The 24,791-nt window shown below is 42.3% G+C and overlaps 1 protein-coding gene across 7 annotated transcripts in view; it reads right to left on the bottom strand.

Annotated features, from left to right (window-relative positions):
• The window catches only part of LOC128689482 (nucleolar transcription factor 1-A), a 193,463-nt gene that overhangs the window by 37,691 nt on the left and 130,981 nt on the right, over window positions 1-24,791 (bottom strand). For 6 of the 7 annotated variants that reach the window (XM_070086392.1, XM_070086388.1, XM_070086393.1 and 3 more), the window contains one exon: window positions 11,820-11,911. The exons of the other annotated variant lie outside the window; for it this stretch is intronic. In XM_070086392.1, the coding sequence (XP_069942493.1) occupies window positions 11,820-11,911 (92 nt within the window). The remainder of the gene's footprint in view (window positions 1-11,819; window positions 11,912-24,791) is intronic. 7 annotated transcript variants of the gene reach the window in all.

The raw sequence follows: 24,791 nt of genomic DNA, 5'->3' as shown, positions 1-24,791 counted from the left end.
ATGGATGGAATAACAAATAAATGTGAGGAGTGGCATGAAATTATTATTGTTATTATTATAATCAAAAGAAGGGAGTGGCATGAAAGAATCAAGATGTCCCCAGACATCATAGCAGTCACAGAAACAAAACTCACTGGGACAATAACAGATGCAATCTTCCCAGCCAGATATCAAATCCTGAGGAAGGATAGAAGGAGCAGAAGGGGAGGAAGGGTTGCACTGCCTATTAAAAACCGGTGGGATATCAAGAAATGGAAGGAATGGACGAGATTGGAGAAAGAGATTACAAAGTAGGTTCAGTTCAGTCAGGGTAACATAAGGTAGTCATTGCAGTGATGTATAACCCACCACAGAACTGCAGGAGGCCAAGAGAGGTATATGATGAGTGCAACAGAGCAATGGTGGACACACTAGTTGAGGTGGCAAAAAGAACTCACTCAAGTAGAGCAAAGTTACTGGTTATGGGTGACTTCAACAACAGGGAGATTGATTGGGAAAACCTAGAGCCACATGGGGGTCCCGAAACATGGAGAGCCAAGATGATGGATGTGGTACTGGAAAACCTCATGCACCAACATGTTAGGGCCACTACCAGAGAGAGAGGGGAGGATGAACCAGCAAGATTAGACCTTGTGTTCACCCTGAGTAGCTCAGACATTGAGGACATCACATATGAAAGGCCCCTTGGAGCTAGTGACCACGTGGTTCTGAGCTTTGAATACATCATAAAGCTGCAAGTGGAGAGTGTAACAGGAGTAGAAAGAGAAAAGCCAAACTATAAAAGGGGGGATTACACAGGTATGAGGACCTTCCTGCAGGAGGTTCAGTGGGAAAGAGAGTGGTAGGAAAGTCAGTAAACGAAATGATGGACTATTTAACAACAAAATGCAAGGAGGCAGAGGAAAGGTTTGTTCCCAAGGTTAACAGAAATAGTGGGAAGAACAGAACAAGCCCTTGGTTTACCCAAAGGCATAGGAAGGCAAAAACTAAGTGTGTTTGAGAATGGAAATAGTACAGAAGGCAAAGGACTCAGGAAAATAAAGAGATTAGTCAATGAGCCAGAATCGAGTATGCACAGATAAGGAGGGAGGCCCAGCGGCAATACGAAAACGACATAGCATAGAGAGTCAAGTCTGACCCAAAACTGCTTTACAGCCACATCAGGATAAGATAAGATTTTGTTTGGATTTTTAACCCTGGAGGGTTAGCCACCCAGCATAACCCAAGAAAGTCAGTGCATCATCGAGGACTGTCTAACTTATTTCCACTGGGGTCCTCAATCTTGTCCCCCAGGATGTGACCCACACCAGTCGAATAACACCCAGGTACCTAATTGCTACTAGGTGAACAGGCCAAGTGTAAGGAAACGTGTCGGAATGTTTCCACCAACCGGGAAGTGAACCCGAGCCCTCCGTGTTTGAAGCGGGAGCTTTAGCCACCAGGCCACCGAGCCTGAGGAAAGAAGGTGGGGAGCTCACAAGAAATGACCAAGAAGTATGTGAGGAGCTCAGCATGAGATTTCAGGAAGTATTTACAGTGGAGGCTGAAGGGACACTGAGAAGACAGAACAGAGGGGTACACCAACAAGGGATATACCAACAAGTGTTGGATGAAATACACACAACTGAGGAAGAGGTGAAGAAGCTCTTAAGCGACCTTGATACTTCAAAGGCAGTGGGACCGGACAACATCTCTCCGTGGGTCCTTAGCAGAGACACTGTGTGTGCTACTAACCACAATCTTCAGCACACCCCTTGAAACTGGGCAACTACCTGAGGTATGGAAGATGGCAAATGTAGTCCCCATCTTTAAGAAAGTAGACAGAAATGAAGCACTAAACTATAGATCAGTGTCACTGACGTGTATAGTATGCAAAGTCATGGAGAAGACTATCAGGAGGAGAGTGGTGGAGCACCTGGAGCAGAACAAGGTTATAAATGACAGCCAGCACGATTCATGGAAATCAAATCCTGTGTCACAAACCTACTAGAGTTTTATGACAAGGTAATTGAAATAAGAAATGATAGGGAGGGGTGGGTTGATTGTATTTTCTTGGACTGCAAGATGGCCTTCGTCACAGTTCCTCACAAGAGAATAGTACAGAAGCTATAGGATTAGGCACATATAACAGGAAGGGCACTGTAATGGATCAGAGAATACATAACATGAGGGGCAACAGTGAGTCATGGGCCATGATGAGGTATCACAGTGGGCACCTGTGATGAGCGGGGTCCCACAGGGGCCAGTGCTATTCTTGGTATGTGTGAACGACATGACGGAAGAGATAGCCTCAGAAGTGTCTCTGTTTGTAGATGATGTGAAGTTAATGAGGAGAATTAAATCAGATGCAGACCAGACAGGTCTACAAAGAGACCTGGACAGGCTGGACACATTGTCCAGCAACTGGCTCCTAGAATTTAACCTTGCCAAATGCAAAGTCATGAAGATCAGAGAAGGGCAAAGAAGACCGAAGACAGAACATATGCTAGGCAGCCAAAGACTGCAAACCTCACTCAAGGAGAAAGATCTAGGGATGAGTATAATACAGAGTATGTTGCCAGAAGCACATATTAACCAGATAACTGCTGCGGCATATGGGTGCCTGGCAAACCTGAGAATAGTGTTCTGGTACCTCAGTAAGGAATCGTTCAAGACTTCATACACTGTGTACATCAGGCCCATACTGGAGTACGCAGCATCAGTTTGGAACCCACACTTGGTCAAACACGTCAAGAAATTAAAGAAAGTGCAAAGGTTTGCAACAAGGCTGGTTCCAGAGCTAAGGGTAATGTCTTACAAAGAAAGGTCAAGGGAAATCAGTCTGATGACACTGCAGGACAGGAGGGTCGGGGAGACATGATAATGACATACAAAATACTGCTTGGAATAGACAAGGTGGACAGAGACAGGATGTTCCAGACATGGGATATAGAAACAAGGGGTCACAATTGGAAGCTGAAAACTCAGATGAGTCAAAGGGATGTTAGGAAGTATTTCTTCAGCCACAGAGTTGTTAGGAAGTAGAATAGTCTGGAAAGCGATGTAGTGAAGGCAGGAACCATACATACTTATAAGAAGAGGTATGATAAAGCTCATGGAGCAGAGAGAGGGAGGACCCAGTAGTGGTCAGTGAAGAGGCAGGGTCAGGAGCTGAGTGTTGACCCCTGCAACCACAATTAGGCGAGTACAATTAGGCGAGTACCTCGGTGCTTACCAATCTTATAAGGTCTCAACAACTATACTATGCTAGCAAGTTTAATGAAATAAATGAAGATATGAAAAGGAGAGAGAGAGGTTACTTCCCGGTAAAAGTAGGTCTTAGAAAGGGATGTGTAATGTCACCATGGTTGTTTAATATATTTATAGATGGGGTTGTGAAGGAGGTAAATGCTAGGGTCTTGGGGAGAGGAGTGGGATTAAATTATGGGGAATCAAGCACAAAATGGGAGTTGACACATTTACTTTTTGTTGATCATACGGTGCTTATGGGAGATTCTAAAGAAAAGTTGCAAAGGTTAATGGACGAGTTTGGGAGGGTGTGTAAAAGTAGAAAGTTGAAAGTGAACATAGATAAGAGTAAGGTGATGAGGGTATCAAATGACTTAGATAAAGAAAAACTGGATATCACATTGGAGAGAGGGAGTATGGAAGAAGTGAATGTTTCCAGATATTTGGAAGTTGACTTGTCAGCAGATAGGTTTATGAAGGATGAGGTTAACCACAGAATTGATGAAGGAAGAAAGGTGAGTGGCGCGTTGAGGTATCCGCAGAGACAAAAAAAACATTGTCTATGGAGGCAAAGAAGGGAATGTATGAAAGTACAGTGGACCCTCGACTTACAATATTAATCTGTTCCTGAGAGCTCATCGTCAGACGAAATTATCGTAAGATGAATTAATTTTCTCCTTAAGAAATAATGGAAATCCAATTAATCCGTTCCAGACACCCAAAAGTATGAAAAAAAATTTTTTTACCACATGAAATATACATTTTCCTACTCACAAAAAGAAGGATACATGCACAATATATATTGTGCATGTACTACTGTACTAAATGAAGAATAAATGACACTTTATTGAAGATGCAGTGATGAGTGATGAGACACTGATTTTCTTGAACACTCTGGAATTTTCAGAGTGATACATGAGTAAAGGCTTCACTTTGCAATCCCCACTAGCATTACAACAAAACATGAGAGTTAGCCTGTCTTTCATAGGCTTGTGCCCTGGGAGTGCCTTTTCCTCCTGAGTAACGTAGGTCCTGTTTGGCATTTTCTTCCAGAACAGGCCTGTTTCATCACAATTGTACACTTGTTGGTTGATGAATTTTTCAGCTTCGCCATGCCTTATCACACTGTGTATACCACTAGATTCTTGAATCTCTCAAACCAACCTTTAGTGGCCTTAAATTCACCAATATAAGCACCAGTTCCAGGCATTTTTTCCTGTTCACCTGGGTGTTAGTCGACTGGTGTGGGTCGCATCCTGGGGGACAAGATTAACCCTTTCAGGGTTGATGCCATACTAGTACGGCTTGTGCACCAGGGATGGTGCCGTACTAGTATGCATAAATTCTAGCGGCTTCAAATTAAGCAGGAAACAGCTGGTAGGCCTAGATGTGAGAGAATGGGTGTGTGTGGTCGGTGTGCGTGGTAGAAAAAAATTCTGGGACCCAGTGGTGCATTGTGGGAACGCCATTTTAGTAGATCTTGTTCATGCCTCGTGGTAAGAAGCTCCTCACTCCTCGGTGAATTGGGACACTTTTGTTCCCCAATGACAGTTCTAATACAGATGGAAGTGCCAGTGAAGATGAGTTTCAAGGTTTTGATGAGGTTGTGACCGAAACTAATGACCATAATACTGGCAATAGTGAGGAAAACCCAGACGACCCTCAGCCTTCCACCTCTGCTGCTGGGCCGTCTTGTTCATGTTCAGTTGTACCAGAATCAAAGAGGAAACTCCTATTTTCCCAAATCCCGGACTCAAATATGAGCATTGGTGATGACAGTGATAGTGAATATGAACTACAAGCTCTTGAAAACAGTTCCAGTAGTGATAGTGAAGTGGAATATTCTCCAGTGAAGCGTCAGTATATACGATATATGTGCTCTCGTAGTGTGCCATATGCTATTTCAAGGGGAAGGAATACATCTCGGAGTACATCTTGTGGCTGTACAACAGGAACAGACAGTGAAAATGAAGATCATAGTGTTGCAATTGGGATGGAAAATGTGCATGGTGGTGGTAGTGGCAGTGCCGGCCGTGAGGCACCAGCAGTGGGCCATGCTGCCACCCACGCTGCCACCCACGCCACTGCCTCAGCTGATCCACAACAAAGGCCACCACCCCCCACCCACCCACCACACCAGCCTCCACAACCACCTGTCAATATCCAGTACCCACCAGCAGACCGCACCTGGGATTGGCAGGAAGCTGCCAATTTTCTTCCCAATCCTCATCACTTTGACGAAAGTCAAAGTGGAATACGGCCATCTTGTACACTTGGGAACAATGCCAGTGAACTTGAATGTTTTGAGTTTTTCTTTGATGAACCCCTGATGGAAATTATTGTCAGGGAAAGCAACAGATACTACGAGTACACCATGGCAAACACAATACTTTCACCAAACTCATGCCTACACCAGTGGAAGGAGACAATTGTGGCTGAGATGTATCTCTTGTTTGCCACAATTATGCTTATGCCACATGTGTATAAGCACAGTGTGAAATCATACTGATCAACAGACCACCTGATTGCAATCCCAAGTTCTGTGATATAATAGGAGTGAATCGATTTGTGCTACTATTACATATGCTTCACTTCTCAGACAAAACCAGGCCTGACAGAAACGACAGGTTATATAAGATAAGGAATGTGTTCATGTATCTGAAACAGAAATTCACTATGTACTTTTATCCCTTCAGGAAGCTTGTTATTGACAAGTCCTTGATTCTGTTCAAAGGAAGACTCTCATTCAAACAATACATACCAAACAAGAGGAAATGCTTTGGTATAAAGTTGTTTGTGCTTTGTGATTGTTACAGTGTCTTGTATTGGATATAATTGTGTACACTGGAAGTAATACATTGTGAGATACCAGGAAGTTACTGGGTATCTCCGGTGATGTGGTTAGAACAATGTTGGAACCATATCTTGGTAAGGGACATATATTATATACTGATAACTGGTACACAAGCCCCTTACTCAGTGATTTTTTGCGAGTGAACATGACAGATGTGTGTGGCACAGTGCGTGCAAATCGTAAACATATGCCCAGGTTCAACGCTGGCACTCATAGAGGTGAGGTGCAGGCCTTTGCTGCCAGTGACATCATGGCATTTCGGTGGCATGACAAACGAGATGTCACACTGTTGTCATCAGTTCACCCTAATGAAATGGCAGACACTGGCAGGCAGCATAGAGAGAGCAATGAACCCATTCTAAAACCTGCAGCTGTGATTGACTACACCTTCAATATGCGTTCAGTGGACAAATGTGACATGCAGATTGGGTTTGCTGATTGTGTTCGCAAGAGTTATAAAACTCTTTTTCCATATTCTGGACATTTCCATGCTCAATGCTTATAATATATATAAGATGAGGACCAGAAACAAACCACCATATGGTGAATTTTGTTTGTCTGTCATCAGGCAAATAATAATCAAGTACCAAGGAACAGCACCTTCAATAGAAAACCGCCCAAGTAATTATCAACAACTACCTTCTCGTCTTAAGCATGGTGATCACTTCCTAACAAAACTGCTTGCTACTGCTTTCAAGAAAAAGGCTCAGAAGAGGTGCTACATCTCTGCACATACAAAAAAACGTTCACAACAACACAGAGACACTCGTTTTATGTGTGAGGAGTGTAAAACACCACTGTGCATGACATCATGTTTCAAAGACTTCCACAGGCTGCAGAACTTCTAAAAACATGTCCTGTGACTGTATATGTGTACATAAAATATAGAAAAATAGTAATAAACAACATTTTGTATTGTTCGTTTGTGTAAATATGTTTTGTAAACAAAATAGTGGCAACAGTATTTATGCAGTTATTGTGTAGTATAGAAAAAGAAATAACTTACAAAATAGTGATCATATTGGTCTCACCAGCCATAAAAGTTACTTGGAAAAAAAAATTAAAAAATAATAGAAAATAGTACCTAAAACAATAAAATAAAGTAATACCGGGTGACCGGCAGTCGGCGATGTTACCGTATGCCGGTCATTTTCTGTCAACTTCACGCCTCCCTATCTCGGTAAGTATTGATGGTAAAAATTTTTTCTTTAGCCTATAAAATTCAGAAAAAAAACAACTATCTTTTCATAAGAAATTTTTTTTTTCTGAATTTTTACCGACCCTGGGAATAGGTTTGGGAGAGGGCCTGCCAACCCTGAAAGGGTAAAGGACCCCAATGGAAATAAGTTAAATAGTCATCAATGACACACTGACTGTCTTGGGTTATCCTGGATGGCTAACCCTCTGTGGTTAATTATTTCTTGGTATTCTCGATAAGCCACACCACCATTAGTCTCTCCACATCTTCGAGTAGTACAGCTGACCATGGTGCAGCAGCAGCAGCAGCTGACTGTGGTACAGCAGCAGCTAACGGTGTTACAGCAACAGCTGATGGTGGTACAGCAGCAGCTGACGGTGGTACAGCAGCAGCTGATGGTGCTACAGCAGCAGCAGCAGCTGACCGGGGTACAACAGCAGCTGACAGTGGTACAGCAGCAGCTGATGGTAGTACAGCAGCAGCAGCAGCTGACCATGGTACGATAGTATTTATCACCCTTTTTACCACAGGGTTGGCACTAGAAGCTTTCTTTGGGCCCATTATGGCTTATTTAGCAGTTACATGCACTAAAAACACTGGAAAAATACAAAATTTATCAAATGTATTAGTGTAACCATTCGCCCTGACTTGTAAACAGTGTCACACTAGCTCAGCTGAGGCACTCAGGCCAGACAGACCAGACAGCCACGCTCAGGACGAATGATGAAAGTTGAGTTTTTCATCGTAGGTTGGGGTAAAAATTTTACGGTGAAAAGCTTCATAAGTCAATTTCATCGTAAGATGAGGTCTTCATAAGTTGAGGGTCCTCTGTATAGTGGTACCAACACTCTTATATGGGTGTGAAGCTTGGGGTTGTTAATGCTGCAGCAAGAAGGTGGCTGGAGGCAGTGGAGATGTCCTGTCTAAGGGCAATATGTGGTGTAAATATTATGCAGAGAATTCAGAGTGTGGAAATTAGGAGGTGTGGAGTTACTAAAAGTATTAGTCAGAGGGCTGAAGAGGGGTTGTTGAGGTGATTTGGTTATTTAGAGAGAATAGTTCAAAGTAGAATGACTTGGAGAACATATAAATCTGTAGGGGAAGGAAGGAGGGGTAGAGGTCGTCCTCGAAAAGGTTGGAGGGAAGGGGTAAAGGAGGTTTTGTGGGTGAGGGGCTTGGACTTCAGCAAGCATGTGTGAGCATGTTAGATAGGAGTAAATGGAGACGAATGGGTTTTGGGACTTGACGAGCTGTTGGAGTGTGAGCAGGGTACTATTTAGTGAAGGGATTCAGGGAAACCAGTTATTACAGATTTAGTCAGACTTGAGTCCTGGAAATGGGAATTACAATGCCTGCACTTTAAGGAGGAGTCCGGGATATTGACAGTTTGGAGGGACTTCTAAACTGTCATATCTGAGCACCTCTGCAAAGACTGTGATTATGTATGAGTGAGGTGAAAGTGTTGAATGATGATGAAAGTATTTTCATTTTGGGTCACCCTGCCTCGGTGGGAGACGGCTGACTTATTGAAGAAAAAAAAATGAAAAGGACCTGGAAAACCCCTCTCCCAGATCCTGGGTTCTTGTAAACCAGCCAAAACCAGAGATATAATCTTAACTAAACCAAACAAGCCTTACATCCAGCCTGCTTAACAGCCAACATGCTAAAAAATTTCTTCTCAACTACAGGATCAAGGCTAGTTAGCAAAATCCCCACAATGAATGCTCAGGTGAGTGACTACCTTACTGGAAGCTATCTACACTCACTCACTCACTCTAGCTCTAACTACAGTGGAACCTCAGTTTTCGTATGCCCTAGTTTGTGCGTAAAACTTTAGTTAATCTGTATAAAATGTATTTTTTGTTAATATTTTTGGGTGTCTGGAACGGATTAATTGGATTTACATTATTTCTTATGGGAAATATTAATAAAAATACATTTTATAGAGACTAACTATAGTTTTACATACAAACTAGGGCATATGAAAACCGAGGTTCCACTGCAATTCCACTGAAGTCACAATGATAATAAATTCACTAAAAAACAAGGCAGAAAACTTAATTAATTTACCACCACTAATATACAAAAAAGCAATTCATATGCTGTTACTCACTATTACAATTCTGTTCAACAAATCATTAGAAACTGGAACTTTCCCAAGAACACTTAAGATAGCAAGGGGTTATCCTAATACACAAGGGAGGCAATCCAACTGATGTAAATAGCTACAGATTAATATCTAACTTGCCACTACTTTCTAAAATCTTCAAAAAATTAATCCATAAGCAAGTTTACAGTTTTCTAGTGTCCCACAACACACTCAACCCCTGCCAGTTTGGTTTCAGGCTAAAAAAAAAAAAATATATATATATAAAGGATGCAGTTATAAAAATTCTTGAATTGCTATATGCAGCTCTTGAAAAAAATGAATATCCCCTGGACCTCTTCATAGGCCTGTTGACACAGGGGTGCCTCAGGGCAGTGCTCTTGGCTCTTTGCTCTTATACACATTAACAATCTCCCCAGTGTATCTCATCTCCTTGAGCCTGTTCCATTTGCAGATAGCACAACTTTTGTCATCTCCCACTCCCTCGTGTGTGTGTGTGTGTGTGTATGTGTGCTTGTGCTCATGTGTGTGTGTGTGTGTGTGTGCTTGCGCTCATGTGTGTGTGTGTGTGTGTGTGTGCTTGCGCTCGTGTGTGTGTGTGTGTGCGCACTTGCGCTCATGTGTGTGCGAACTTGTGTGGGTGTATGACCCACTTAATGTTTGTATTTATAACTCATTACAACTATGACCAGGTGTGGACGTGTCAGTGGCTCATTACTTTGTAATTTGTTCATGATTGTAACCATGTATAGGAGTGTACATGGTTCATTAACTTTGTAACTTGTGACCAGATCTACCTGGAGTTCATTATTGTTGTAATTAGTTCAGCTATCATAACCTTGGGGCCCAGTCCCTGGACCCATTATGTACCTCTGTAATCTTTTGACTACCACCCACAGGATGGGTATGGTGTGACTACCACCCACAGGATGGGTCTGGGGTGACTACCACCCACAGGATGGGTCTGGGGTGACTACCACCCACAGGATGGGTATGGGGTGCATAATAAAGATATTAAACTAAACTAACCACTCAAATCTTACTCCTCTCTACAACACTGTTAATGAGGAGCTAATAAAATATCTATATGGATGATTATAAATTTACATTTAATACTGACCAAACATTCTACATGGTGTTTGGGAACAGAGATGCAAATGTTCAAAGCTTCTCCCATTGTAAGGCAAACCAAGGGTAAATTCTTAGGTCTACACCTGGATTGCAGCTTGAAGCCTAATACCCACATCCAGCACATAATAAAGGTCTCCAAAATAGTAGGCATCCTCTCCAAGATACATTACTGTGTGTCTGAAACAGCACTACTTACCTTGTATGATTTATTAATCTATCCTTACCTTGTAATAAAGTTGGTAGAATTACTGACAATATGTAAAGTAAAAGGACACAAGTGCAACTAATGTGACATTTTTATTGTGGCAACGTTTCGCTCTCCAGGAGCTTTACCAAGCCGTTACGGCTTGATGTGTCCTTTTACTTTACATATCCTTACCTTACCTATGGTATTTATGCCTAGGGATCTACTACATCAAATCACCTACAACCAACAATAAGTTTTTTTTTTTTTCAACAAGTCAGCCGTCTCCCACCAAGGCAGGGTGACCCAAAAAGAAAGAAAATCCCCAAAAAGAAAATACTTTCATCATCATTCAACACTTTCACCTCACTCACACATAATTAATCACTGTTTTTGCAGAGGTGCTCAGAACACAACAGTTTAGAAGCATATACGTATAAAGATACACAACATATCCCTCCAAACTGCTAATATCCCAAAACCCCTCCTTTAGAGTGCAGGCATTGTACTTCCCATTTCCAGGACTCAAGTCCAGCTATATAAAAATAACAGTTTGGTTAATAGCTCATAATATGAATTTTTAATATATTCTGAAAATCACATCAATCAGATATGGAGAATGTATACTGCATGTACAGAATTACCCATATTTCACATATGTTAAAGATTCAAAGCATACTCAACATTACAAGTAAAATTAGGCTTACTGAAGATGGGTTTTGTCAGAGTAAGCTAAATTTTACTATGTTAATTTTTGTGAGGTTAAGTTAGGTTGCTAAGTTTTTTGGTACAATATAAAATATTGGCATATATCTGTATTGTAAAGTTAATTACCAAAAAAATAGTGTCTACCAATACATAAATGAAGATGTCTGAAAATATATATTATACTGGAAGTCTGGTTTCTCTCAACTTGGTATTATGTTATGTCACATTTATTTTGGTAATTCTGTATAGGTCATATGCATTCTCTGTATGTGATCTGTGAAGTTTGCAAAACAAATTTAAGATTCTTGTTATGGCATGTAAAATTTACTGCTGATGATCCAACTGAGTCAGTAGAACTGTGGACTAGGATCACATCTACTGGACTCTTGCATCTTAGTTCATCACTTACAGCAGATACATTTCAGTCTCTTTTTTACTAGGACCTCTTATTATGGGAACTGTCCAGTTTGGATGATTTTGTCGATACTTAGCAGCTTCAACCTGGAAAGAAAAAGCAGCGCATACAGTATGCACATTATATGTACATACCTAATTATTATATTACAGTGAAACCTCCATTTAATGACCTTAGGGGAAGAAGGGGAAGGGGGTGTCTGGTAATGGCAAATGTCCATTAACCCTTTTAGGGCCTGTGCCGTAGTTCCATGGCTTTGAGTTGAGGGTCCAAACTGTAGATCTATGCCATGAGCTCAGCTCACTCTGATAAGCTGTGAACGGTAAATTTGGGCCTAGATATGAAAGAATACATCCATGTGGTATGTCTGCACCATATAAAACAAATCCTGCAGCACACAGTGTATAATGAGAGAAAAACAACTGAGAATGTAATTTTCAAATTAAAACAGCAACTTTGCAGTGTTTTTTAGTGTGTTTTTTATAGTTGTGTTTTTGATTTCTTGGTCTCATTTGATAGAATGGAAGATATATTACAGAAATAGAGATGATTTTGATTGATTTTTGTACTGGAAATGGCTTGAAATTGAGCTCAAAGTAGCAGAAATGTTACATTTTTGCCAATGTTCAAGAGTAAACAAATGACCTCACATCTAATACACATCAGCTGGTGGGTCTAATATACGTTCACAAATGTGGTGATATTATTTATACAATTATTACAATATTGCATAACAGTAAATCTATTTTTGGTTTGAATAAAAATTCATTAAGTGAATAAAAAATAAAAAAGGAATTCATTTGTAAAGCCTGAGAACATAACTAATGAACAGAGGAAATGTTAGTTTAGTGCCAGGAATGCCTGCATTGTTTATTCTGGACCCTATTTTGAAATTGGAATATTTTGAACTTTGCGTTAAACTGGCTAAATTACCAATTTCCGATCACTTTATTCTGTAGTTGAAACAGATGACTTAGTGATTTCTTGTGCTCAATCGATAAAATAAGTAATACTAGTGAAACAGCTAAAAATTTGGGTGACTGGAATAATGTAATTGGCTTAAAATGGGATGTAACAAGTGTTAAATCCAAAAGCAATTTACCCAGCAGACATAACAATAACACAATTCTGAAATTAAAGTGCTTTTGTCTGAACAATAGATTCTGTCTGTTAAATCCAAAATCTGTTAAACTGAGGTTTAACATTTTTTTCTTTTAACACATTGGCTATCTCCCACCATGGCAGGGTGACCCAAACAAGAAAGAATCACTTTTACCATTATTCAACACTTTCACTATCATTCACACAATCACTGTCTTTGACAGTTCAGATGTCACTCCAAACAGCCAATATCCCAAACCCCTCTTTTAAACCCTTAACTGTCCAAACATAAATCTATGTTGTTACTGCTAGCACTACAAACATAGATCAATGTTTTATTTTTCCTGCCTCCAAATTTGGCACCATTGGCCTGAGATGCCTGGTCAGCATAGAATGGGTCTTAACACTCGGTGTGCGCAGTATTAACCTCTAAATGGTCCAAACGTATATATACATTCTCTCGCCAAGCGCCCCGAATATTTTGAATTTTTTTATAGAAAGAAAGAGCACATTTTTTTAAAGTTTTTTAGAATAAAAACAAATTTTTAGGGTCACTACTTACCGAGACATGAGGCCACGAAGTTGGCACTTGGTGATCACCTGATGGCAACATGGAGCACTGCCGCTTGCAAAAATTATACATATTTACCGTTTTCTTCCATTTTTTTTTTTAATTTTCTTGGTTTTCATGATATGATAATTATGTTTTATAGCAAATCTTTTGATTTCAATGCCAATTGATGTTTATACACCAACATTATATACAAAATTATTATCATATTGTCATAAACACACATGTACACACTGAGTGAGCTAGATACCTCAAAGGCAATGGGGCCAGATAACATCTCCCCATGGGTCCTGAGAGAGGGAGCAGAGGCGCTATGTGTACCCCTAACAACAATATTCAATACATCTATCGAAACAGGGAGATTGCCTGAGGCGTGGAAGACAGCAAATGTAGTCTCAATCTTTAAAAAAGGAGACAGACATGAAGCACTAAACTACAGACCAGTGTCACTGACATGTATAATATGCAAAATCATGGAGAAGATTATCAGGAGAAGAGTGGTGGAACACCTAGAAAGGAATGATCTCATCAACAGCAGCCAACATGATTTCAGGGATGGGAAATTCTGTGTCACAAACCTACTGGAGTTCTATGACATGGTGACAGCAGTAAGACAAGAGAGAGAGGGGTGGGTGGATTGCATATTCTTGGACTGCAAGAAAGTGTTTGACACAGTTCCACACAAGAGATTAGTTCAAAAACTGGAGGACCAAGCAGGGATAACAGGGAAGGCACTACAATGGATCAGAGAATACTTGTCAAGAATACAGCAGTGAGTCATGGTACGTGCCGAGGTGTAAGAGTGGGCACCTGTGACCAGCGTGGTCCCACAGGGGTCAGTCCTAGGACCAGTGCTGTTTCTGGTATTTGTGAACGACATGACGGAAGGAATAGACTCTGAGGTGTCCCTGTTTGCAGATGACGTGAAGCTGATGAGAAGAATTCACTCGATCAAAGACCAGGCAGAACTACAAAGGGATCTGGACAGGCTGCAGACCTGGTCCAGCAATTGGCTCCTGGAGTTCAATCCCACCAAGTGCAAAGTCATGAAGATTGGGGAAGGGCAAAGAAGACCGCAGACGGAGTACAGTCTAGGGGGCCAGAGACTACAAACCTCACTCAAGGAAAAAGATCTTGGGGTGAGTATAACACCAGGCACATCTCCTGAAGTGCACATCAACCAAATAACGGCTGCAGCATATGGGCACCTAGCAAACCTCAGAACAGCATTCCGACATCTTAATAAGGAATCGTTTAGGACCCTGTACACCGTGTACGTTAGGCCCATATTGGAGTATGCGGCACCAGTTTGGAACCCACACCTAGCCAAGCATGTAAAGAAACTAGAGAAAGTGCAAAGGTTTGCAATAAGACTAGTCCCAGAGCTAAGAGGTATGTCCTACGAGGAGAGGTTAAGGGAAATCAACCTGACGACACTGGAGGACAAGAGAGATAGGGGGGACATGATAACGACATACAAAATACTGAGAGGAATTGACAAGGTGGACAAAAACAGGATGTTCCAGAGATTGGACACAGTAACAAGGGGACACAGTTGGAAGTTGAAGACACAGATGAATCACAGGGATGCTAGGAGGTATTTCTTCAGCCACAGAGTAGTAAGTGGAATAGCTTAGGAAGCGATGTAGTGGAGGCAGGATCTATACATAGCTTTAAGCAGAGGTATGATAAAGCTCACGGTTCAGGGAGAGTGACCTAGTAGCGATCAGTGAAGAGGCGGGGCCAGGAGCTCGGACTCGACCCCTGCAACCTCAACTAGGTGAGTACAGGTGATTTTGCACACCTGGCTGAATCAAATTCTATTATCTACAACTATATACAAGTATTTACATGTCCCACTTACATTTCCAGAATTCCACAATTGTATGATACTCCATGAAGCATGGATTCGTACAGAGTACCACCCCACACACTGGTGACACATGAATTCTGTGTCCTACCATTGTTGGGGTCGTTTTGTGGTGGTAGCACACACAACACACTTTTTCTGGGAATTCTTCTTTGGGGTAGGTGGTATTGGTACCAGATAGTGACAGTTAGGGATGATTCGGTCTGGAACTTTCCCCACTGGCTGTGGTTGTGGGACAAGTCGATGTTTAAGGGCAGGTACAGGTGTGATACCATACTTTCTTGCTATCTGTTTGACAACATTCAGAGAGAGTTCTGTAATATGTTGTCGTTTTCCAGTCTTTATTTCATACATACTGAATGCATTGAGCACTGCAATGTCTACAAGGTGAAAAAAGAGTTTTATATACCACTTGCGACTCCTACATACACAGTCAATGAACCCTATCATCATGTCACACTTGTCAACTAGTCGCATGTTGTTCGTATAGTCCACGGCAGCAGCTGGCTTTACAATGCATTCACTGGTCTCCCTGTTCACTTTGTCTGTACCATCTTGTTTCTGTGGATGGTTTTTCAAATTCAAATTCAAAGTTTATTCTCTATAAGGATTACAATGCTGAGTTTACGGAATTTGGTTATTGTGGGGTTTACATGTAGTAAAATAATAATTACAGAGTGTACCACTAGAACACCTAGCATGGCTAGGCATTTCGGGCAGACTTAGATTAATTCTCAAATTTAAAATATTACAAATTATGAGGTAAGTTGGTATTATGGCTAAGTGACTAAATACTAGTTTGTGAGTTTAGCAATGTGAATGCTTTTGTTTTGATACAGTACATAGTTTCAGTATTGGAGTATCACAGGCCAACTTATGACTAGTTAGGATTCATTATTTTAACCCTTTGACTGTCGAAGGGCCCAATCCTGAAGTTGCTCCTGGTGTCGCAAAATATTCGAAAAAAAAAAAATTATTTTTTCTTATGAAAATGTTAAGATTATTTTTCTGATTGTTTTAGTCCCAAAAAAAAAATTTTCCCATCAGTACTTACCGAGATATAGAGTCCTGAAGTTTGCTGAAATTGATCTGCTGGCGGCAACAGCGGCGACTGCCGCTCACCCGGTAAACTTTTATTTACTTGTATTCGATGGTTTCTTGTTTTTTTCACTATTTTATTTTTTCACATAACTTTTGTGGCCTGTGAGACCAAATTATTGTGCAATGTTCAAATATACACTCGTTGAATGTAACACAATTATAGCAAAAACACTCGTATCATTATAATGTTGCTAAAACTTGTTTACACAAACAAACAATGTAAACAAATGTTTATTACGATTGCTTTATAATATATATACATATGTACAATCACTGGACACTTTATTAGAAGTGCTGCAGCTTGTGGAATTCTTTGAAACATGGGTATAAGCACAATGGTGTCTTACACTCCTCACACATAAAACGAGTGTCTCTGCGTTTTTGTGTGCGTTTTGTGGTATGTCCACAGACAAAACACCTCTTCTGAGCATTTTTCTTGGCAGTAGTAGCAGGCAGTGGTATGGGGTAGTGATCACCAGGCCTCAGACGAGAGGACATGTGTTGATAATTTCGTGGGCGCTGGTCTATTGCAAGTGTTGTTTCTTGGTACTTGAATATTATTTGTCTGATGACTGACAAACAAAATTCACCATATTTGGGTTTGTTCTTGGTCTTCAACTTATACATATTATAAGCATTCAGCATGGAAATGTCAAGAAGATGGAAAAACAGTTTTATGTACCACTTATAACTCTTGCGAACACAGTCAGCAAACCCAATCTGCATGTCACATTTGTCCACTAAGCGCATATTGAGGTTGCAATCCATCACAGCTGCAGGTTTTACAATAGGTTCATTGGTCTCTCTATTCTGCTTGCCAGTCTCTACCATTTCGTGTCGGTGAACTGATGTCAGCAGTGTGACATCACATTTGTCATGCCACCGAAATGCCATGATGTCATTGGCAGCAAACACCTGCACTTCACCTCTACGACTGCCAGCTTCGAACCTAGGCATATGTTTACGATTTCTACGCACTGTGCCACACACATCTGTCATGTTCACTCGCAAGAAATCACTGAGTGTAGGGCTTGTGTACCAGTTGTCAGCATATAAAATATGCCCCTTTCCAAGATATGGCTCCATCATTGTTCTAACCACATCACCAGAGATACCCAGTAACTTCCTGGTATCTTCCATTGTTTTACCGCCAGTGTACACAATTATATCCAAAACCAGACCAGTTTTGCAATCACACAGAACAAATAACTTTATACCAAAGCGTTTCCTCTTGCTTGGTATATACTGCTTGAATGAGAGTCTTCCTTTGAACAAAATCAAAGACTCGTCAATAACAAGCTTCCTGAAGGGATAAAAATACATACAGCACTTTTGTTTCAGGTACATAAACACACGTCTGATCTTATATAACCTGTCGCTTCTGTCAGGCCTGGTTTTGTCTGAAAAGTGTAACATACGTAACAGTAACACAAATCTATTCACTGGTATAATGTCACTGAAAGCAGGGGTTGAAATCAGGCGGTCTGTCGCCCAGTATGTGCTGACACTATGCTTATACACATGTGGCATAAGCATTATTGTGGCAAAGAACAGATACATCTCTGCCACAGTTGTGTCCTTCCACTGGTGTAGGCGTGATCTTGGTGACAGAATAGTGTTTGCCATGGTGTACTCATATTATGTATTGCTTTCCCTGACAATAATGTCCATCAGGGGTTCATCGAAGAACAACTGAAAGCATTCCAGTTCAGTGGGATTGTTCCCAAGTGTACATGATGGCCGTATTCCACTTTGTCCTCCATCAAAGTCATGGGGATTGGGAACAAACTCGTCATCTTGATGCCAATCCCAGATGCAGTCAGCTGGTGCGTTCTGGATATTGTAATGTCGTTGTGGTTGTGCAGGTTGTGGTTGTGGTTGTGGTTGTGAGAGTGTGGGGTCGGCCGAAGCAGGTTGTAGTTGTGCAGAGTCAGCAGCGCGGGCACTAGCGTGGCCCGCTGCTGGTGTCACATGACTCATGGCACCGTCACTATCACCACCACCGCCTGCTGCCTCACTCACATCATTTATACCCATCGTAACAATATCGTCATCTTCACTATCAGGACGTGGTGTAGGGCCACGGGATGTGCTCCAAGATGTACTCCTTCCTCTTGGAAGAGCATATGGCACACTACCAGACCGCATGCAACGTCGTATGTACTGCTGTTTCACTGGGGAATATTCACCCTCACTGTCACAACTAGAAGTGCTTTCAATAACCTTGAAATCACTATCACTATCACTTGCACTGCTCACATCTGAGTCTTGTACACGGGCAAATAGTTTCCTCTTTCGTCCTGGTACAGGTGAATATGAACGAGCCGGCCTAGCACCAGAGGTGGATGGTTGTGGGTCATCTGGGTTTTCATCACTAATTATGTTATCCTGGGTAATTTTCTCGGTCACACCTGCTTCAAAACCAGGGAATTCACTTTCACTGACACTATCATCACTGTTTGAGCTATCACTTGGGAACAAAAGACCTCCAATCCGCCGAGGAGTGAGGAACTTCTTACCACGAGGCATGGTGAAAATGGACTACCAAGATGGCGTTCCCACAATGCACCACTGAGTCCCAGATCTTTTTCACAGGGTGCACACCGACCACTGAGACCCATTCTCTCTCGTGTAGGCCTACCAGCCCTCTCCCGCTTGATTTGAAGCCGCTAGAATTTATGCGTATAGATACGTCAAACACGGTATCTCCCATGACGTACATATACGACCGCGACAGTCAAAGGGTTAAGATTGAGATTGATATTTCTGTTTATGGTCAAATGGGTGAGTGAGTGTAAGTGTGAACCATCAGGTGGTATTTGTGTAGTTAGTTGACGGGGTGTATCAGGGAGATAAGATGTTTTCTAATGGTAGTTTTGAAGGTGATGAATGTGTCTGCAGTTCTAGAGTTTTCAGGTAGGGTGTTCCAGATTTTAGGGCAATGTCACATTCCGTTTGTCATGCCACATCAGTGCCATGATGTCATTAGCATGAAACACTTGCACTGCACCTTCAACACTGCCTCCACTGAACCTTGGCATATGTTTTCTATTCCTTCTCACTGTTCCACATATATCAGTAGGAAATCAGCGAGCATAGGGCTTGTATACCAGTTGTCTGTGCACAATGTATGGCCCTTGCCAAGGTATGGTTCCATCATCCTGAGAACAGCATCACCGGAAATGCCCAACATCCGTCTTTCATCATCAAGTGTGTTTCTCCCAGTGCATACAATAACATCCAACACAAGGCCACTCTCACAGTCACACATAACAAAAAGTTTTATACCAAAGTGATTACGTTTGCTTGGTATATATTACTTGAATGACAGGCGTCCCTTGAACAGAATCAAGGACTCATCAACAACAATGTTCTTGAAGAGATAAAAGTATGCACTGAATTTCTGCTTCAAATGTTTAAACACTTCCCGGATTTTGTATAGAAGGTCATTTCTGTTTGGCGTATTTCTGTCTGAGAAGTGCAACATCTATAGCAACAGAGTGAATCTGCTGCAGGGAAGGAAGTCACAGAAGACTGGAGTACTGATGAAGTGGTCTGTGGACCAGTAATTACTCATATTGTTCTTACAGGTATGTGGCATAAGCATGACAGTGATTACAGAGGTACATAATGGGTCCAGGGACTGGACCCCAAAGTTATGATAGCTGAACTAGTTACAAAGGTAATGAACTCCAGGTACATCTGGTCACAATCATGGCAAGTTACAAAGGTAATGAATCAGCCTCACTCCTATACATGGTTACAGTCATGAACAAATTACAAAGTAATGAGTCACTGATACATCTACACCTGGTCACAATTGTAGTGAGTTATAAATACAAATATTAAGTGGGTCATACACCCATACAGGCGTGCGTGCACACACACATACACACACGAGGGCGCACGCACACACATATGCACACATGGCAAGGAATAAATACATTTCAGCCATTGTGTGTCTTTCCACCTGTGCAGCCATGATGATTCTCCAACCTCTGCTGTGATGTCCATGACATATCAGTAGTAATTGTTTGTCTGGTTCACTATCAAGTTCATTATAGGCACGTCAAAGTACAATTGGAAATAGTCTAACTCTGTAGACTCATTCGTTAGGGGACATTCTGGCTGGATGCCACTTCCACTCGCATCAAAATCACAAGGCCGTGGCATGAATATACTTTGTGTCCAGTTCCACTCACAATCACATGGTGCAGGGTGGACCTGTGGCATGGGGCAAGGGGGAGCAGGAGGAGGGACAGGAGTGGAGGCAGCACATGATTGAGAGGATGCCGGGCGGTCCTTTGTCTGTCCACCCACTGCGCCATGTGGTCCAGGCACCATGCCACCCACCACTACTTCCTCCATCCCCGCATACTCACCTTCATGATCACTTTCACTATCAGTGGCCGGGGTTTTGGATCGTGACCTGCCACGACCCTTGGGGACTGCATATGGCACACTGCCTGAACGTAGATGACGACGCCTAAAAGTACGCTTCACTGGTGAATAATAAACTTCACTACTGCTATACAAATCCTCGAATGGCATAAAATCAATCTCATCGTCACTTACATCACTTTCACTATCGCTAAAACACTAGGAAAATGATAGTTTCCTCTTGCGAAGTTGCCTATGGGTAACACAGGATCTTGTGTGGCCACATGGGCCACCCCAGAAGAGCTTGGCCTAGGGTCTACTGTGGCCACAATGGCTACCCCAGAGGTACTTGGCCCAGGGATTGGTGTGGCCACCCCAGAGGTGATGGGTTGAGGGTCATCTGGGTTATCATCGACATTTTCACTAATTCCTTGATTATTACTGGCCCCATTGGTGTCAAATCCACTAAACTCATGATCTACATCACTTTCCCCGAACAGTAGAGTGTTAGTACAACGAGGCCTGAGTGAATCACAAGGTTGTACTATGATGTTGACCCAAGATGGAGCTGAATGTAACTGGACCTACCATGCGGTACCCAGGCATTCCCGATTTTTTTCATATGGCGCACAATGAGTGCGTACACCCATTCTCTCATGTCTACAGTTAGAAAACATCATATCTCCCTGATCCACCCCGACAACTAACTACATGATAACCACCTGGTGGTTCAAAATTACACTCACTCACCCACTGACTATAAACCCAGAAATACTAATCTTAATCTTAAAATAATAAATCCTAACTAGTCATAAGTTTGCCTATGATACTCCAATACAGACACCTTGTATTGTTCCAAAACAAAAGCATTCACATTGCTAAACTCACAAATTATGATGTAGTCACTTAGCCTTAATACCATAATCTGTAAGGATTTAATGTTAAGAATTAATCTAAGTCTGCTCGAAATGCCTAGTCATGCTAGGTGTCCTAGTGGCCCCCTCTGTAATTAGTATTTTATAACATGTAAACCACAAAATATCCAAAACCTGTAAACCCCACATTGTAACCATTATAGAGAATAAACTTGAACTGAATCGAATTGAATTGAATTGAATAGGTGACTCAGGCCTATCGTGCCAATTTTGAACAAATAAAAAATGAAACGTATATATACATTTGGGGCGCTAGCGGTAATAATGTATATATACGTTTGGACCATTTAGGGGTTAAAAAAATCTGGGACCCCTTAGTACCTCGTTGGCGCACTAGTTCAATTGAGCGCCATCTAGAGCAAACAGTGAGGCAAACACCAGAGATTCACTGATGTCATGTTGTATTAACACACCCTTTTAAGAGGAAAGTGATGTTGACTCTTGAGTTCAGTGACTTTGAGGTGGATGTGGCCACAAGTGATCGAGGAAATATCAAAAACCTTGATAATAACCCATGTGCAACATTTGTGCAACATTCTTCAATTTTGGTACCACTGGTAGTGTTATCCTGCCAGAATGTCCTATAACCTATGCCCTAAGTAAAAAGAAACAATTCTGGAATGTGTAATACATGTTCGGCAGGCTGGCTGGCCAACTAACTGGCCGGCAGCTGGCTGACTGGCTGATTGGCTGTCTCTGTCTCCATCTGTCTGTCTGTATCTACCTCTGTCTCTATCTCACAGGTACACATAAACACTATTATACAAATATCTTATCTTATTACCTAGGATAACTAAAAAAATCCAAACAAAGTGCTATACTGTGTATGAGGATATAATGCATAATAAGAATGACTGGCAAGTAATATGCATTTTCACTTGTTCAGGAATGAAAAGTAATGGCGCCATTGGTACACTAAGAGAAAACACCATAAGTGTCCGGGACCCAAGACTGTTCAACAGCCTCCTGTAGACAGCCTGTACTGTCTGCATAGACAGCCTATGCTGTCTGCCAGCTGAGTTCATATTTCGTGCCTTGCTTGTGCTGCCACCTATAGGCCTATGCCACTTTAGTATACCCAGACCTGCCCCTCTCTCACTCTCTCAGCAGCCTTCACTTAAGTCAACAAGGTCTATTCCCTTTCTCCCTCGTGGGCATGGCCCTCCCGGGCCATAGGCACAAACACACTGCCTGTGTACCCAGATATCACAAATAAAGTAAGAAGCCTCCAAAGCCTTATCATTACTCCCCACTACCAAGAACCACCAATTAACCCATAATAAATGGTGGAAGTGGTGGTCGCAGCAAGTGTGTTTGCTCGTAGAGAGGAAGGAAGAGGGATGAAGTCATCTTCACTTCATCACCCCACACAAGAAGCATCCGTCTCTCAAAGAGTTATCCTGATGTCGTGTCTACATGTTTCAGCATCCAGACACAGGTACAAGCAGGATTTGGCTGAAATTTACAGAATTTCTTTGAGAATTGTAAGTGGCATCCCTGTGACTCCACGCCACAGCATCCCACGCTGTTCAAGTTACATGTTCAGCATATGGTTCTGCTGTTGTTGTTCAGCTCAGCACAGCTATTTCAGCAAGTCAGAGGTGAGTTTGTGGTGATTTCAGCATCCAGTGTGGGTGTTTCTCCAAGTGAGTATGTGGGAGAGGAAGCGGCTGGGTTCCTTGCCTCACTCACACCTCACCCGCCTACCACCACACTCCACCACTATGTACTCACTCCCTCTGCTGTTTTCCGTGTGAATTCATTGCCAGAGCTGTGTATCCGAGTGCCCAAGGCCTTTTGAAGTTACGTAGATCACCAAGCCATGTGGATCACCAAGCCACATAGATCAGCAAGCCACGTAGATCATGAAGCCAAGTGGAGCAAGCCATGTGGGGTGTGAATGATGCCATGTGGATCTACAAGCCACGTGGGTTACCAAGCCAGACGTCCCAGGCCACATGCTGTGGTCTGCTGCCGCATCACTCCACTGACGTCACCTCACATCACCCACGATGCTGCTCGACTTCAAGACATCTGCCTGACATCACCTTGTAACGTCTGCTGACGTCACCTCGTGTTGTCACCCCATAACATCACCTCACGATGTCACGCCTGATCAACAGTGTTAGTTTCACAGTGAGCAATATGTTGTGTTGTCGAGAAGACTGAGAGAAGATATATGTCATGTGTTAATTAATTCCTCTCAGTCAGTGTTCTCACATGTTTGTGTATAATTTAGTGTCGATTTTTGCACAGAAAAGTGTCATTTGCTAGTATGCCATGTTGTACCGCATGTGCAGTCCGGGTGTGTGCAGTTTCTGTGTGTCCTGTGTGGTTTTGAGCCCAGACCTCTGTGTAGCACCTCGTGTTACTTGTCACCCAGTGTGAGTGTGGCCCACACATTTGACAGCTGATATTAGTCAGCCCAAGCATCTGAGCCTCTTGTACAGAAAGCTCTTATGCCCGTCGCTCGTGATGCCCTGCAGAATCGTACCTACTATGATTCCCATTGAAATTTGTTTCACTTCACCTCCAGAACGTCAGAGTGCAGTTATATGTAGAGAAACAAGTCTGGGGACGCTTAGACTAACCTCTGCTATAACTCCAACTGCCGAGAGAATGACACTCGTCAAGTCACAGTTAGACCCTGATGGGAGGTGCTGTGTCAGCCTTGTGTCATAGCTTCAGTTAGCAGCCTGCACAAAGATGATGTCACTTTGACTGCTAGTCCACTCACTGCAGTGTGGTGTATGATGTTATGACTCCCAGATGTTTTGCTGAGCCGTCTCTGCCACGACTCACTCCAAGCTCACCGGCAGTGACAGGCCCAGTGACAGTACCAGTCGAGAATGTCCTCCTGAGTCGCTTGCCAGAAGTCCTGCCCAGTTGCCGAGTACTGACGATGCCTCACTCGAGGGCACCAGCAGGTTGTGCCCCAGGTTGAGTGAAACCTGCAGCAACTCCTACGATGACTGCTTCACCGTTCTGGAGAAGACCGCATCCTGTTA

The sequence above is a fragment of the Cherax quadricarinatus genome, chromosome 18, assembly GCF_038502225.1.
Source record: "Cherax quadricarinatus isolate ZL_2023a chromosome 18, ASM3850222v1, whole genome shotgun sequence".
Taxonomy (NCBI): Eukaryota; Metazoa; Arthropoda; class Malacostraca; order Decapoda; family Parastacidae; genus Cherax; species Cherax quadricarinatus.
The sequence above is the reverse complement of the archived record's forward strand: the minus strand, read 5'-3'. Positions and strand labels throughout refer to the sequence as shown.